Below are 16914 nucleotides of genomic sequence, written 5' to 3'. Positions count from 1 at the left end.
TCCAAAACCACGCTCATATCTTCTTCCTAGTCTGGTTCTTGTCCAATGAAATCTTTCTCAGAAAATGGTGCTGAGAAAGCCAGAAGCCTAGGAATCACACTTGAATCTTTCATCTCTCTTACCTTCATACCTAATCCTCACCAAGATCTGTTTATTTCATCTTCTAAACTTTCCTCATGTCTGTCCACTTCCCTCCATAGCCTGGAGATCACTGGTGCTTTAGTGGAATGGGAGGGGTGAAATCAGACTGGTGTGGGTTGATAGATGGTGGGTGGGAGATAGCCACTATAGATAACTCTTTTGGGAAATCTGGGTAAAGAATCCTGGAAGATTTTGGAAGATGATATCCTTCTCTCCTTGCATTCCCAGCCCCAACTTCAGCCCAGCCATGCTCCTGGGTCAGACAATTGCTGGCACCAGTAAACAGAGCCTCAGACCTATTGCTGAGCATCCACAGGGTGAATGAAATATCATAGAAACACCCCAGGTGGGGATATGAAAGAATTTGTGTGTGGGGGGAAGTGGGAGGTTCCTTGTAATATTATAAAACTAATGCTACAAGGCATGCATATCCTCCATCTACCCCTGCTCACCTCCAACCTGTTCCCCAAACAACAGGCAGGAATCTTTTCAAATGTAAATCATTTTAAAACTATTTTGTTCTCTCCTTAACCCCTGAGGTGGCTTCCCACTGCTCTTAAGATAAAGGTAAAAAATCTTGAAGCCTACAGGCATTAAATGCTCAAGCTCCAGACTGCATCAGTTTTTTCTCCCCTGACTCTACATTTGCGCTCTGTACCACAGCCATTTGAGACTTCTTTTGACTCTTCCAACACATTATATGTCTTCTATCACTGGACTTTGGATATGCTGTCCCCTCCGCTTGGGGTGTTCTCATTCTCTTTTTGTTTAGTTAATCCCTAGCTCAAATGTCACTTCTCCAGAGAAGTCTTCATTGCTCTCCAAGACAGGTTAAGACCTCCGCTGCACTTTCTTGTAATATCCTGTTCTTTTCCTTCATTGCACTTGTCACAGTTTGTGATTATGCAGTTGTTGTTATTACAATTTGATTAATGTCTGCCATCTCTAATAGACTGGAAGCCTTAGGAGGGCAGGAACCATATGTCTTTTTATAGTATCTTCAGCCATGATAGCATAGTGCCCAGCACATGAAAGGTAATTAGTAATGTGTGTGTATGTCTGTGACTGGTCAAGTGTCTGAATACGCAAAGCAAAGCAGACCCGGACTGTGGTGACCTCATAAGGAGAAATCACACTGAGAAGCTGTCAGAGCAGCCTATGTGCTTCCCTCATGGACATCCCTCTGGTTTGGCCACTGTCAACTGCAGCTTATAATAGGATATACCACCTACTCGTTTGGTTTCTGAATCATCTGAATCCACCCTCATTCAGCAATGTGGACTATCAGCTTTCAGGGACAGAGAACAACCTTGAAATAATAACTATTTATTCATTCAAACAATATTTATTCTGTGCCTACACCTCCTGTATTCAAACATTGTACTGGGCATGGGGAAACACAGATGAGTAAGGCCTGGGTATTATTCTCAAGGAATTTATAGATTTGAAGCACAGTCAGATGTGTAAACAAATTATAACTTCCTGTTTTAAAACACTAATATTATAAGGCACTCTCAAAGTTTTAACGGATCACAGAGTAGAGACTGTCAAAGCATTTAGCAAAACCCTAGCTAGAAGAGATGCTATTTAGAATGATGACCCAGGGGACACACTTTTCAAACCTTCTGAGCTCTAACTTTGGACCAATTCAGACCACAAGAAAGCAATCTGCCTGGACCACATTAGACAAGCCCCTTAAAAAATAACCATCCCTAGGTTGCTTTTATGTCCTTGGCTTTTATTGGACATAACAAGAAATATCGATTTAATTTCTCCTTTGCAGTTGTTGTTCAAATCTTCTTAACTGCTTTATTACATCATTTATTGGTTCCTAATAAAGTCACATGAGAAACTACCTTTAGAATTTAGTGTTATGAAGAAAAATCTACGGTCTGTCTCCTCTGATAAACTGATTTTTCAGATGACAAAATCTATTCAACATGTACTGTGCTTTCATTTTTGCCCTGGCAGCCAGAAAACTGAGAACTAAAATATCAAATTCAGTCACAGTCATGTTTAACCGCAGGATAATTGTGATCTCCTTTTTCTTTGGCCCTAATGTTCTATTTCTAGCTGTTGTTTGGTTGGTTGGTTTTGCCTATTGTAAACGTTTATGTCCTTATGGAAAAGAAATGGGATAAAATAAACTTAACATTTGGTATGCTTAGTCATTTTAGAGTTATTTCTGCTATTTGTCAAAGATAAATGCAAGAAAATTTAACCTATGTTTGGATCTTAATAAAATTTGGAGAAATTGGGGAGGACAGAGAAGAGCAACAGAAAAGGGACGAAGAATGGGACTGGGGTAGTATCGCTCACATTCTGCAACTCAAATACTGGGGCACATTGATCTGGCATAAGGTCTAGTAAAAGAGAGTATCTGAAATTTGGACTGTTTTGGAAAACCCCCGAGATGTGGTTAGGCGGACAGATCCCAGGAGGCATGGCCATTATTTTACATATATATATATATGAATAGTTATAGAAAGGTTTTAGCCATTTTTGGATCATAGATCCCTTTGATGATCTCTTGAAAGTATTGAACCTGCTTCCCAGTACTAGACATGCACATATGGTTCCCGAAAGCAGAACCCTCCTGTTAACTATTTATCTTTCCAGAATATCAAAAGCACTTTATAGCTGGCACCGCTTTGAAGAATTCGGATAGACCTGAGGAAGCATCTGGGCTGCCAGGCCAGACAGGGAGACTGGCAAATCAGTTATCAGCTGAAGTTCTTAACCCTCTGACACCATTCTTGGATGATTTAAGCCAGTGGGTTGTTTTCTGTTTTTTCTTTAACTGTTTGGAGTAACAGACCCTTGTGATGAGCTGACGAACATATGGGTCATCTATCCCAAAATACGTCCACACACACACACGCTATTTTGCACAATATTTCATAGGGTTGGTGGACTTCCTGAAGTCCACCCACAGACTTTGGGTTATGTTTAAGTGAAGACTTTCCTGGATTCGGGGGATGCCCCTGCAGACCTTTTAAAATAACCCTCTCTCATCACAGGGCCTAGAGCGTTCTGGATGGAACGAGGTTACTGTACCGGGAGACAACAGAACCCCGCGGCCTCTGGACAAGCCCCGCCAACTCTCCCCTCCCCCATGCCCGTTCGCGCAGGTGCGAAAACCTAAGATGCCACCCCGGCGCGTCTGCTCAGGAAGATGGGGGGGACGATGGGACCCTGAGAGCGGCAGTGGCTGGGGCCTTCCCGACCTTGCTTGGTGACCAAGCTCTCCGCCCAGGCCTTTCCATTTCCTCAGCAGAGGGCGCCGCGGGCCGGAACGTGCTGACGGACCTCCCAGAGCGGCCCTTCCGGCTTCCACCCCCTGTTCTGGGCGGTGGCGAGGGCCCGTGACGTCCCAGGAGGCGGGGCCAGCGCCTTTGCCGGTGCTGGAGCCGCCATTGGAGCCGGCTTGGCTTGCGGGCTCCGCTGAGGAGCGGGAGGCTGGGCCGCACTTAAAGTCGCGTCGGCTCCTGGTCCCTGGCCCTTCAGCGGCATGGCGTGCGGGGCGACGTTGAAGCGGCCCATGGAGTTCGAGGCGGCGCTGCTGAGCCCCGGCTCCCCGAAGCGGCGGCGCTGCGCCCCTCTGCCCGGCCCCACTCCGGGCCTCAGGCCCCCGGACGCCGAGCCGCCGCCGCTGCTTCAGGCGCAGACCCCACCGCCGACTCTGCAGCAGCTCGCCCCGCCCGGCAGCGAGCGGCGCCTTCCAACCCCGGGTAACCTACGCTGCGGGCTTGGCAGGAAGCCAGGCCCAGGCATTTTTTTGAAGGGGGTGGGGGAGGGAAGCTCATGAACGCTAGGCTAATTCACTCGCGGACCCCTTCTTTGCCCTGAGAAAAGGGAACTGGGGTGTCGCTGGGCCTGGTCGCTTCCGGGGATGGGAGACATCCGGGAGGCGTAGGGGGGCCACAGTGTCGGTTTTCGGTTTTCTTGGAGCTGGAGAGCCTAGGGGGGTGGGCAGCGGGAGGAGGATGGGAATATCCCCGGCCGCTCGGGGCCCTCGCAGCCCCCGTAGCCCTTCCTGCGTCCGCTGCCCGCGCCTGCACTGAGCCACCCTGCAGATCCAGTGGGCCATGGAAAATTGGATTCCGCTCACGAACCCGGCCTTGAGGGTGTGGGGTTGGGGGCGGGTTGCTGGGAGGGGGCCTGAGTGCGTGCTGTGCAGCACTGTGCTGTGGCTTGTAGGGAGACCTGATTTCCAGAAGTCTTTAGGGACTTAAGGCCGCCGTCGAAGGCGTGGAATCCGATTTCAACCTGTTTCTAAGAGACTGGCCCTGTTCTTTTATTGTATGGCTGTGGTCCTGTACCATATATGGCTTGAAATCGGTAGGTCGTTAGCTAGAATTTGAGAATCCTTAAACATACAGAGGTTCCGGAAGCAGGAATTCAACCATCCGTAACAGAGAGATTCTCCTTCAATAGGGATTCCACATAGGCCAAGGAAAGAGGAGAACTGGTGTGACAATAAAGTTAAAAAAAAAAAAAAAAACCCGAACCCCTAACCATTGCGCAGGAGTAGAGGGGAAAGTGCATCAGAATGAATAGTTAGCAGTTTTAAAGGGCTTCCGGAAATGCGGGGCGGGGGGTGCCTCAAAACTGGACTTTGGCAAGTCATTTCTTTGTGTGGGTTTTTCTATTCCTCAAGCGTTGTCAAAACCTTGAGGTTGCCTTAAAATCATTCTTTCTTGCCCCTTTTCAGTTACCAGTGTCTTTAGCCATTATTTCCTCCTTCTGTGTATCCACGATGCAGATTTGAGGCCCTCATCCTCTCACACCAAGATCCCAGCAGTTGCCAGCCAGGCTCTCCTAGGCACTGTATCCTTACTTGTGTTTACCTTATCTCTTCTTTATCCTGGCATTCAAAGGATTTATCAACTCTAACCATTTCTTACCTAGTCAGTCTTTTATACATTTTTCCCCCAAACTATGCCTTTGCTCTTTTCCCCCAGACCCACTTGGCTGTGCCTGTATCCTGTCTTCCATCATGATGTTTTCACCTTCTGTTTGTTAATCCAAATACAGTCGTTTCTTCAAGTCTTCCATTACCTGACTAACCCTGCTCCATAAGGAACTCTATTCTACTTTAAATTCCCTGATCACTTATTGTTGCAAAGCCTTATGTACTGAATGAAATAATGTTTGCAAAAGCAGGGTACATAGATGTCCTCTTGAAGTGATATTTTTTTCTTCCACTGCTCCTACAGATACCCAAGGAGAGTCACATAATCTTTCTGGATCTCTCTTCTGCAAAATAGAATTAGTACTTGCCCTATCTGTCTCAATGGAATTTATGTAAATGTTTTATTTCTTCCAATACTACCCTCTAGATTAATTTTATGGTAGTTCATAATATAGCAGATGCCTACTAAGTGATTGTTCAGTGTATTTGGAAGCCTAAATATGGCAGGGTGCTGTAATGGCGTCGCTGTTTTTTTAATCTTAAAATTTAATTTTTGCATAGATTTCTTAGTCATTTTGTGTTAAAATATTTTATTAAAAATATTCATTTGTAAAGGTTGATCAGTTATGGTTCTGTCATGAAAGAAACAATAATTTGGTTCTTTGGCTGAAGAGAAAGATGCCTTCTGAATTAAAAAGGAAGAATGGGGGAGGAAATATTAATTGCTAAAAAAAGAAAGAATAAAGCCAACTAATAGAAAAGTGAATTTAAAAATCAGTGACTTCATATCAAAATATCCTACTTGTTAACTCAAAAGTTCTCTCAGAAATAGTCAAGAAACTATGTTCTTACTAAACTTAAAAAAAAAAAGATATGTATCATAGCACTTTTTTATGGAAGGAGCCTATAAAATTAAGCCTTTCATTGCTTAAAGGAGCCAGATGGATACCAGACATGGAAGGGGTTTGCTGACCTCCAGGAAATGTTTGTAAACATGGAGGGAGTCTAGATGCAAAGCAGTTAATTGATCATGACTTGAGGGTTGGAGAATAACTTCCAGAAAGGTAGCATTTTAGCTGGGTCTTGAATAATGTTGGGGGGAGAGACCGCCCCAGTTCAAGCAAAGGAAAACTGCTAGAGCAAAGGCTAGAAAACCCACAGGTGAAGGAAAGGATAGTTTAATGGAACTCGGTTGTAGTGGAACTGGAAAAATAATTTGGGGCCCAGTCTTGGAAGGCATGGAATGCCATGTTCAAGAGTTTGAATTTGGTCTGTAGCAACTAGGAGTCATTGTAAAATTTTGAAGATGGGCTTAGTCTGATATAAGCTGGAAGCACAACCTCAAATAATAACGGGAGGCAAGAATTTAAATTATTATCCACTGTTAAAAAGAAATTTGCATTTTTCTTTTTAAAGAAAAAAATGCCTTGGCCTGCTTGGGAAGAAAGTCACAGCTACTTCTTTTTCTCCTGTGCATACCATGTTTAGATTCTTGGACTTCCCAGTCCTTCTACCAGCCTTAATGTTGTGTCTTTCCATTTGTTCACTTTGCTGTACAGGAGGCAGTTAGAAGTTTATCAAAGACCTTCTGTTCTCATGAGCATTGTCCTCATACTTGTCCTTTCTTGTTTCAATTCTTTGCAGTTCCTTACATCCTTGTATTGATTCTGGCAAGTATGTGCTTGGAGAATAATGCATTTTAAAGATGAAGCAAAGACTTAATAAATTCAGGGATCTAAAATATGAACTTCATAGCATTCTGAAAGGAAAGCTTTGCTAATCCTGCATTGTTCCAGTGTTCAGGCTTGAGAGTTCTGGAGTTTAGCTACGTGTGGAGCTACTTTGAGTTCATGTCAGTCCCTGGACTGTACCATCACTTGTTATGGCATTGTTAATGTCTTTGGTGTTGATTCTCACAACTTTATTGGGTAGGCATTTAACATTTGTTTTGAAGTACTAGGCTAAAGATCCTGAATGATTTCCCAAGGTCACAGTCACATAGGAAGAAGCAAAATGGCATTATTAACACTTACCCCCCATTAAAAAAAAATTGTTATAGCAAAGTATATATTAGAATAATGTAAGTGGGGGGGGTGATATAATTTCCTGGTTTTTGTTTTTTATAAGGAGGCTTTATGATCTGGAAAGTGAATACATATTCTATCAAAAAACCCCAAGAAACTTGTTGAAAACCACATCTTTCCAGATTCTGTGTTGTCTCTAGGAGTGGCCTTCAAGGTGGTTAGTGATTTGTGTGTCCTGGACTCCGCTAATAGCGTTAACAAATTAGTTTATGATTACCTTGACACAGAATAGTAATCTGAATCCTACCAAATATTGCCTCTTATAGGATCAGAAAATTCTTTTCTAAGCTCTGACCATCAGTTCCAAGCAGTAACCTCAGGTCTTCTCTTGGTCAGTGTCCAGGCTGTGAACATAATGGTTTCTGCTCTCCTCTTCCCCAAAGATCTTGAATCCCAAACAGGACAAGAGTTTCATTGTTAGAAGGCCTTGGTGTAAGAGACTTGTTCCTAATACCCTTGTTTGTGAAGTTGTGCAACTCAGAGGAGATCAAAAATTGCTTCTTATTAGGTGAAGAAGCTAAGGATGGTTTTGTTTGTTTGTTGCTGTAAGTTGTCCTACTTAATCCTACAGCAAACAGCAGATCTGGTCTTCATTGTCACAGGAAAAGAAGCAAAGGGAACTACCTGGGTGGTTTATGCCAAAATAGCTGCTATCCTATGTATTACTGAAATAGTGGCAACAAGAGGAAACACTTTGCGGATTATAGGAGGAGTGCTTTATCTGGTATAAATACATTTGTTAATATAACATGGGAGGAGGGACAAGAAGCTTGAAGAAGTAACACAGTAAAGTGAATGCTCAAGTGTGTTTCTTTTTTATTAGAGCAAATTTTTCAGAACATAAAACAAGAATACAGTCGTTATCAGAGGTGGAGACATTTAGAAGTTGTTCTTAATCAGAGTGAAGCTTGTACTTCGGAAAGTCAGCCTCACTCCTCAGCACTCACAGCACCTAGTTCGCCAGGTAAGCATGTTTTAGTGTGCACCATCCATTTAAGAGTTTGTAAGTGGTAATTAAAATGATGGTTTCCTAAACCAGAATTGATTTCATCTAAAGTAATAAAATTGATAAAGTGTATTCATTGTATTACTACTTATAAATGCTTTTAAAACCATGGAGTCATGAAATTGCAAAAGACCTTAGGTTGATTTGACTGGACTTCCTTCCACCCAATTCAAGAGTACCCTCTATAACTGCAGCATATAATACCGTAGCCAGTAGCCACATGTAGCTGTTTAATTTTAAATTACTTAAAATTTAAATTCAGTTTCTTGCTGTGGTAGCCATATTTCAAGTACTTAGTAGCCACGTGTAGCTGTTGTATTAGACAGCACTATAGAACATTTCCGTTACTGCAGAAAGTTGTGTGACAGCACTGCTCTGTAATATTGACAGGTGGTCAGAGAGGATGGCTCAAAAATAGAATCTCAGGGTTGGAGGGAACCTTCATCGTCACATAGTTCAGCCATGAGTCTTGCCTGCCATATCCCTGTAAATAGTCAACAGGCCAGGGCCCAAACATCACCACTGGTGGTGGACTCTGCCTACTTTAACAGTAGAGGAGAATATTTGTTTCCTCACAGAATATTCTACTTTATAACAGTTCTAAGAGTTATTGAAAATTACCTTGATTAAAACTTGTCTCCTTACAGAACACAGATTGATGTTGGCCAGGAGATAGGGGGAGCGGGGAATGGGGACAAACTGCTTAATGGGTAAGGGGTGTTATTTGGAGTGGTGGAGATATTTTGAAACTAGATAGGGGTGGTGGTTGTAGAAATTATGACTATACTAAATGCCACTGAATTGTTCAGTTTTAAAATGGTTCATTTTATGTGAATTTCACCACAAATAATTTTTAAAAAAATTGTCATCTTGGGACTTCCCTTGTGGCACGGTGGTTGGGAATCCACCTGCCAATGCAGGGGACACGGGTTCGATCCCTGGTCCGGGAAGATCCCACATGCCGTGGAGCAGCTAAGCCTCTGCGCCACAGCTACTGAGCCTGCGCTCTAGAGCCCATGAGCCACAACTACTGAAGCCCGTGTGCCTGGAGCCCATGCTCCACAACCCAAGAAGCCACCACAGTGGGAAGCCCACACACTGCAACAAAGACCCAATGCAGCCAAAAAATAAATAAATAAAAAATAAATACATTAAAAAAAATTGTCCTCTTATAACCCAAAGGTCTTGACCCTCAAATAACACCCTTTCCAATGAATTGCTCTTGCCCATACATGAGTGATAGATCTTTCAGTGGTTGTAGCTAGCACGTCTCTCCTTAATATTCTCTTCGGATTTTAGTAGTATCATTTTGAAGTAATAAAATATGTTATGGGTAGAGAAACAATTATAAATAATTACTGACTAGATGTTTTGCAGATTTTATTTGTAAAGAAAAAATTTTGGTTTAAGCAAAAAACGATTTGTTTCTAGACGTTAACTGGTTTATAGACTAAGAGGGCTGAAGAAACAGATTCTAGGCTGAGCTTTGAGGAAAACTCAGAACTGGGCTGCCAACAGAGCTGCTGCTTTTATCATGATCAAGAAGCCAATTTCCATCTGGCATCCCAGGGGAAATTTTGGTTTCCAGCTGCAGTCTAATGAACATTTCAAGGGCCTCCCTGGTGGCGCAGTGGTTGAGAGTCCGCCTGCTGATGCAGGGGACACGGGTTCTTGCCCCAGTCCGGTGCATCCGCAACGGGAGACGCCACAACAGTGAGAGGCCCACATACCGCAAAACAAAAAAAAAAACAAAAAGCAAATCAACTCTTTGTGTTAATGAACATTTCATTTTTCTCAACCTAGTTTCAAAAGGGATCAAGGATGAGATGTGTAGTGCCTAATCATCTCCTTTTGTCATTCGTCAGTGACTTAGCTAACAGTTTTTTATATTGGGGAAGTCAACCATTTCTTATCAGAATCACCTGTGGAACTTAAAGGATGCCTAAGCCCTACCCCAGAATTAAATCGACATATGTATCTTTTTTGTTGTTGTTAATTCTACAGATAATTATGATGCACCACCATGATTAAACATAGGTGTAGATGATCTCCAAGGATCTGGGTAGCTCTTATATTGTGAATCTACTTTCTCTGATTCAGACTAGAGGCTTTATATCAGCTTTAACCTTTTTGTTCTTGTTCTTTACCAAGTGAGCATTCTGTATGGGCTCAGATCGTTATGGCATCAGAACTGTTTTTCTGTGTGCAGATCATTTAGCACACCTGAATATACTTTCCTCCTACTTCTTAATTTACCTTCAGCCTTGCCTTGTAGAATGAATGTCAGAACTTTGTGAAACTATTCCATGTAAAATAGTGGAAAATATCATTTTTCTAAAGAATTTTTATATTCTAGGACTCTTTACATAGTTACTAATTCAGAACCCTAGAGCTAGAATGTATATGTAAACTAAGTATGTCTTTTGGCCAGGTTCCTCCTGGATGAAGAAGGACCAGCCCACCTTTACCCTCCGACAAGTTGGAATAATATGTGAGCGTCTCTTAAAAGACTATGAAGATAAAATTCGGGAGGAATATGAGCAAATCCTCAATACCAAACTAGCAGGTAGGCTGAGGCAGTGGCTATGCCATTGTTAATAGGGTTCTGTAAGGATTAATCCCAGTTAAGTAAATGGTAACTTAGAAAAAGCGTAACACTTAATTCCAGAAGGTTTAATGAATTGTGAGTATTAATTTTCTCTCTTTGGTTACTCTCTTTTGGATTCTAAACATTTTATTTATACATTATATGGAAGGACTTTTCATTTACATTTCTGAAACAAGATAAGCCAAGCTTTTCTTTCAAGAATTTTCCATATGAATAAAGGCATCAAGTAGGTTATTCGGGCAAGCTGGTGGGTTAACAGGTGGTAGGAATCATGCTGACCTCCCAGCAGGTGGTTGGGAAGAGTATAGTCTACACATTCAGACTTCCTGGTGGGAGTCACTTTATGGATGTGGGAAGTCAGGCATCCTGTGATTTAGAGGTACTTTAAAGTCTGGAAAGCACCGCGCAGGCTAGAACAAAGAGTGATTAGTGATGGCAACCAGTAGACCCTTTTGTGAAAGGAAGGGATCTAAATCAAGAATAGGAAGTAGTACCTGTTTAGTGAAAGAGGGTGATGTTGTGATCAGAGAGGTTTTAGGCAACAGCTTCTTCCTGTAAGTATTGTTTTCTCATGTGGTGGCCCACACAACAGAATGTTAATTGGTCGGCTTTAAATTGAGAACTGTTGATTTAACAACAGAGTTAAATGAATTTCTTTATAGTAACATTTTTTTGATCCTTTAATATACTAACAATGTGTATTATAAGAAGTAGCTGTAGTATGTCATTCCCCTATTCTACCCCCACTCCAAAATTGTTTAGACCAGCTGGCTGTAAACACTTCTGTGTTCTTGGATGTCAGACTACCTTCTGTCTTTTTACTGAGTTTCCCTTCAGAAGGTACTTCTGTGGAACTGTCTGCAATTAGGTAATGTGGAATTTTCTCTTAGCTTTCTAGCCATTCCACCTCTATCACTCAGTTTGTATGTTGAAATTTATAGAAAAGATAGAGTGCAGAAAAGAGCTTCAAGCTTCGTGTCCTATAGGAGATAATACTAAAATTTGCTGGCTTGTGGTAGTGAGCACAGCTGTCTATCTTGGGAAGCCATTAGCAGGAGATGGAATTACAGCAGGGGTGAGATTATTAGGAAAATGTTAGCGATGATCAGTGACCAAACCTAGGAGCCAGGGATTTGGCTCTGGGACCTAAGAGAAAGGAACAGATCTCAGAGTGACCATTATAAGCAGGGCCTGAGCGTGGATAATATAAACTGGGAAGCTAGATGTGATTCTGACCCTTCATTCTTGAAAAACTGCGGGAGAGTTTCTGGGGATAGTATATACTGTCTTTCCCCTCACAGAACAATATGAATCTTTTGTGAAATTCACACATGATCAGATTATGCGACGATATGGGACAAGGCCAACAAGCTGTAAGTATTGCGAAGTTTTTCATTGAATTTTTCAACTTCCAAGAGCAAGATTTTGACACTGAGTACCTTGTCTCCTGAGAGCAGAAAGCCCCTATGAAGTAAAATAATAGATAACATTTAAAGAATACTTATATGTCCAGCACTGTGCTAAACCCTTTAAATCCTCACAAAGTTTATTTAATCCACAATTACCCTGTGGGGGAGGAACTATCCCTAGTCCCATTTTACAGGTAAGGATAGCATTTAAAGAATTTAAATAATTTGTCCAGGCTCATACAGCTAGTGGTTCAGCCAGGATTAAAACCCCAGGTGGTCTGACTTCAGTGCCAATTTGTTTAATACCTGGCTTTTCCCTCAGAAAGGTAGTTTCAATTGTTAATTTATGAAAGTTGAGTCCTTAAGCTAGCTTATCAAGTGTGTGGTCAGAATTTCTTAATTCTAAACATCTTGCAACTACCCATTACTCAAAACAGAAATTATAAATAGCTATATATGTAAACTGAGTCTGAGTCAAGTTTCTTAAATTCTTGCGAATTTAGGACCTCTTTAGTGGTGATTGATATCCTCTACTGTTTATCACATTTACCGTTAGTTAATATTAAAAAAGCATGACACTATATTTTTAGTATTCTTACACTCGTTTGTTTTTTATTCCTAATTTATAGATGTGTCCTGAAGCTTTCTTGCATATCTGGGTACCAGGTTTGACCTCAAGAGATGGCTGCTGTACACTTTTTGCAACTGGTTTGATATCACATTTCAGCTCCAACTTTGCATCCTGAGAACACTTAAATGTTTCTGCAGGTCCATTTTATACAACTTGAAAGACCTTAAAACTTTCCGGTTGCCACAAGCATATGTTTCTTTTCTGCTCATCCAATAAACAGCTGTGCCCTACTGTGATAGATTTTCCAAACAAAAATACCTGGAGCAGCAGTTTAGCAAAATATGCCCTCAGTGGCACTCAACAAATGGAGTTTCCCCAAGCACAGTTCTGTAAGAAGTGTGTGTGAGAGTGTGTGTATGTGTGTTTATGTGTATTTTAAGTTATTATTTGTATTGTGCAAAGTTTTTTGATCTTGGGGATTCTGGCTGTGAATTTGATGCACGACAATTATGGTTAAAAACATTTCCTTGGTCTACAGAAGATCATTAATGTTTTGTGACCATATAAGTTGTAACAGTGGATTGTTTTCTGTGTAGGTGTTATTGTTAAATACAGGGACTGTTTCCAGGCACAGAATATGAATCATAAGTTAGGATGGACATTAGATGTGATTATGACGACATAGCAAAGGTCTGTGGTCCTAGGTCTACAAATGCGTGGTGAGGAATTAGAACAAACCCGAGACAGGCCATTTGACACATGACTCTGCCCAGCTGTGTTAGAACATTACTTTGACTCCAAGCCTTAAAATACCCACGTGGAGTCTGTGCTCACCTCATTCACACAAGGAGCTCCCTGGACACTGAACCTCTAAGAAGGAAGAGAGTCTCCTCTGGAGGAGGAGCATCAGGCTTTGCTTGGGAGCATGACAAAGGCGAGCATGGGGCTGGGCCACGCCCCTGAGGCACTGCTACTTGGGAGGCGCCACTTCACCTTTGTATCACTCATTAGAAATAGAATTTGGATCCTTTGGTCAGGTTCCCCCAAATTCTTGTAAGAGATGTCCATGTTCAATTGCTTGAGCTTTGTTTTGGCAACCCCCTGCCCGAAGTTGCTTACAGACTGTTCTTCACCTTATTTCCAAGGCTGAGGAACAGAAAGTAACCTCTGTTTTGAGGAGGTGGAAGTTAAGTATACATTTATTTTTTACTGTGACTTGTTCAGGACCACGTTTTACAAAATGCCTTGTTTCCTTTATTATTGTTTCGGAAAGGAAAGTTCTATTAAAATTGTTTTAGTTTGAATATAGAATAGTTTTTTTAATTAAGGCTTATTTTGAAAAAAAACTGTGTTTAATTCAAATGTATGCCAGTACCTTCCAAAGTAAGGTAATATTCAGAGACAGTTGTCCTGATCAGATGGCTTAGAGAAGTTTCTGGAATATTCACATTCGAAGATTCCTTATTAATGAATGTCTTTGACTTAAATCTAACCAAAAACTGCAACATTATTCTTTGTACATTTTCATTATATAGTGTTAACAAGCTTAGTTGCAAACAAATAAAATACTTAAGCTATTTGTTTACCTTGCCTTCTTAATACTGTGATAATGTTTATTAACTCAAATAATTTATGTGAGGCTGCTATAACCATTTCCCTATTTCAACATTACATTTAAGATTTAAAGACTTTTTAAAGCCCAGAAGTGATCTTTTAATAATTAAAGAATTATTTTTACTTCATATTTGAAGGGCAGTGTGTTTCATCTCTTGTTTTTCCAGGGTAGTCACTTGTTCCTGGAAGAGGAGAATAGCAGTGGCTGTAATGGGAGTGGCCTTACAGTGGGATAGTCACCCTAAAACAAGGGCAGGGCAGCTGTGGGGGCCATCCGAAGTCCTGAAGGATGGGCCAGAAATGGGGAACGCTGCCTCACTGAAGTCTTCTTGTTACAGAATCAGTGTGATATGTTCATTCACTCTTGCAGTTGTCAGCCCCATTCCTACTAAATGGCTGCTGGGTGGGAAATAGAGTAGGTTTCTATAAGGAAAATGACAGACACCCTCTCACTGCACCTAGTGTTGTTAGGCTGTTTTATTATCATATGGTTGCCCTTTGGGGCCACAGAGTAAGACCACGCCACCATGGCTGGGTTTTGGGATCTCCTCAAAAGGGACTGGACATGTTTGTTTAATGTTTTATGCAGAGAGAAGATGACTCCTAGGTCAGAAAATGGGGACCTGTGAGGTAAGCCTTAGACTAGTGAAAGGTGTTTTTTCCTAGACCTTGATTTCTAGGGCTTGAACATAGGGGCATTCCCAGGTAGGGATGTGTCTTTGTCTCATGGAAATAGGTCAAGGCCCAGGGAAGAAGTCAACCTACGGAGACCGTAAGCATGGGCCAGAACCTGTGGTCTCAGAAGATCTGTATCTAGTGAGCTAGTTAAAATTTTTTTCTGTTTGAATTCCATTTATTATCTTTAAGTAAAGTCTTCACCTTAAGGGGAATGAAAGGAGTAAGTGTCCATGCATACCTAGGTCAGAGGAGTACAGGGGAGATTAAAGTTTGTGAGGCAGTCATAATTGTCAAGAGCTCCCAGGAAAAGAAGAACATCAGAAGACACATGAACTTGGGCCAACCTTCCACACACGGTGAATCTTCTCTGCCCACCAGGGAGGATTGGTTGTTTAGAATAGTAGCTAAAGGAATGGCCTTTGGATGTTTGTAGCCCTAGAGTTTAGTCTGCTCTGCCACTAATTTGCTATGTGAGCCTTGCCAAGCTACTGAACTTTCTGAGCCACGGTTTCCTTATCTGTAAAATGAGGGTTAATTGTATGTACATCATTGGGGTTTGTTTTCAAATAGATTAAATAGTCCATGTAAAGAAAGTATTTATATTTAGCACAGGTTGGGGCATATAATATGCACTTGAAAATGTTACAGCAGGTTTCTTTACAGTGGTCTTCATCAGATCTGAAGACCAAAACCTTTCTTTCTGCAGTGGTGATTCTCAACTTTCCAAAACAAATAGCCCCTTGTTAACATCAAATCTCACATTCTCTTATTAGAATTTGTACTTTTTAAGTGTTTGACAAAAAAATAAAAGACAAATGACAAATGAATTCAGTAATGCCTTTCAGTGAATCTGTATTTTGTTACTCAGCAGGGATCAGCAAACTATGGCCTATTTTTTGTAAATAAAGTTATATTGGAACACTGCCACGCCTATTTGTTTGCATCTGTGGCTGCTTTCATACTGCAACTCCAGAGCAAGAGACAGTATGGACCACAGAGTTGAAAATACTCTCTGGCCCTTTATAGAAAAGTGTGTGGGCCCCTGCACTGTAGCACTGATAGACACTTGAGGAATCTCACAAGGCAAATTTGGTGCATCATGGATGGGGGAGTCACACCTCAGGTTGAGGTATGAAGAAAAATTCTGCTTACAAGTGTAAACTGGTTGCCAAAGTGAACATCTTACAGAAAGAGCTAATGAACTTTTTAGAGTAATGATTCTCTAGGATGAGGGCAGGGAGCATACTCTTTAGAATGACCAGTTGTTGTATCTTTAGTATACTTAACTTTGAAATTTTAGTTACAAAGGTGAGTGTGAGAATTTTATCAGGAGATAGCATGGGTTTAAAGATTGTTAAATACTGTTAAGGAACAGTGACTTCTGTGCTGCCCTGGTGGTTCTTCCCTTGAAAAGGCCTTCAAAGTATGTGTAGTCTCCTATAGCTGCAGTTGTCCCTGTCAGTCCATGAGGCTCCTAAAAGCGTGGTTCAGGCACCCAGGGGCTATTTCCAGATTGGCAAATGCCTTAAGAGAAAGAGATGCTTTGAGTTCTTGGCTCTCTGGGTTCTTATCTAGATTTTGTCTCAGTAATTCCTCATTACCTAGTTAGCCTTTTTATGCTTTTAAGAAAATGATTTTTATATTGCAGCTGTTGTCTAGTTGGTCTTAGCAGTAGGCTGATCCACATTTCCTGAGGCATGGTACCCAGTGTGCCTTCATGTTAATGGGAGAAAAGTAGGGAAAGACATGTTTATTTGGCTTTGAATGTTTTTCAGTCATTCAGCAAGCATTACTGGTGTCTTCTGAGTTATGTATTTATGGAGGACAGATATATGTGTTTTAAATTTTTTTTTTTTTTTTTTTTTTTTTGCGGTACACGGACCTCTCC

General features: G+C 41.4%; 1 protein-coding gene across 2 annotated transcripts; it reads left to right on the top strand.

The window, feature by feature from the left end:
* The first annotated feature begins 3536 nt into the window (after nt 1-3536).
* AKIRIN1 (akirin 1) lies at nt 3537-12974 on the top strand. Of its 2 annotated transcripts, XM_030868517.2 has the most exons (5): nt 3537-3872; nt 7964-8104; nt 10578-10712; nt 12056-12127; nt 12793-12974. In XM_030868517.2, the coding sequence occupies exons 1-5, from the start codon at nt 3653-3655 to the stop codon at nt 12801-12803; spliced, it is 579 nt and encodes a 192-aa protein (XP_030724377.1). In that variant the 5' UTR covers nt 3537-3652; the 3' UTR covers nt 12804-12974. The 2 variants fall into 2 exon arrangements, with proteins under 2 accessions (XP_030724377.1, XP_060163551.1); XM_060307568.1 differs by lacking the exon at nt 12793-12974 and having other exon boundaries at nt 12056-12785.
* The last annotated feature ends 3940 nt before the right edge of the window (nt 12975-16914 follow it).

This window comes from Globicephala melas, chromosome 1 (genome assembly GCF_963455315.2).
Source record: "Globicephala melas chromosome 1, mGloMel1.2, whole genome shotgun sequence".
Taxonomy (NCBI): Eukaryota; Metazoa; Chordata; class Mammalia; order Artiodactyla; family Delphinidae; genus Globicephala; species Globicephala melas.
This window is presented reverse-complemented; position numbering and strand designations above follow the sequence as displayed.

Excerpts from the sequence above, each read along its gene's own strand:
- AKIRIN1 (XM_060307568.1), top strand. The coding sequence starts at position 3,653 with ATGGCGTGCGGGGCGACGTTGAAGCGGCCCATGGAGTTCGAGGCGGCG. Across the intron at positions 3,873-7,963 it reads GCGGCGCCTTCCAACCCCGG|AGCAAATTTTTCAGAACATA; the intron begins GTAACCTACGCT and ends CTTTTTTATTAG. Across the intron at positions 10,713-12,055 it reads CCTCAATACCAAACTAGCAG|AACAATATGAATCTTTTGTG; the intron begins GTAGGCTGAGGC and ends TTCCCCTCACAG.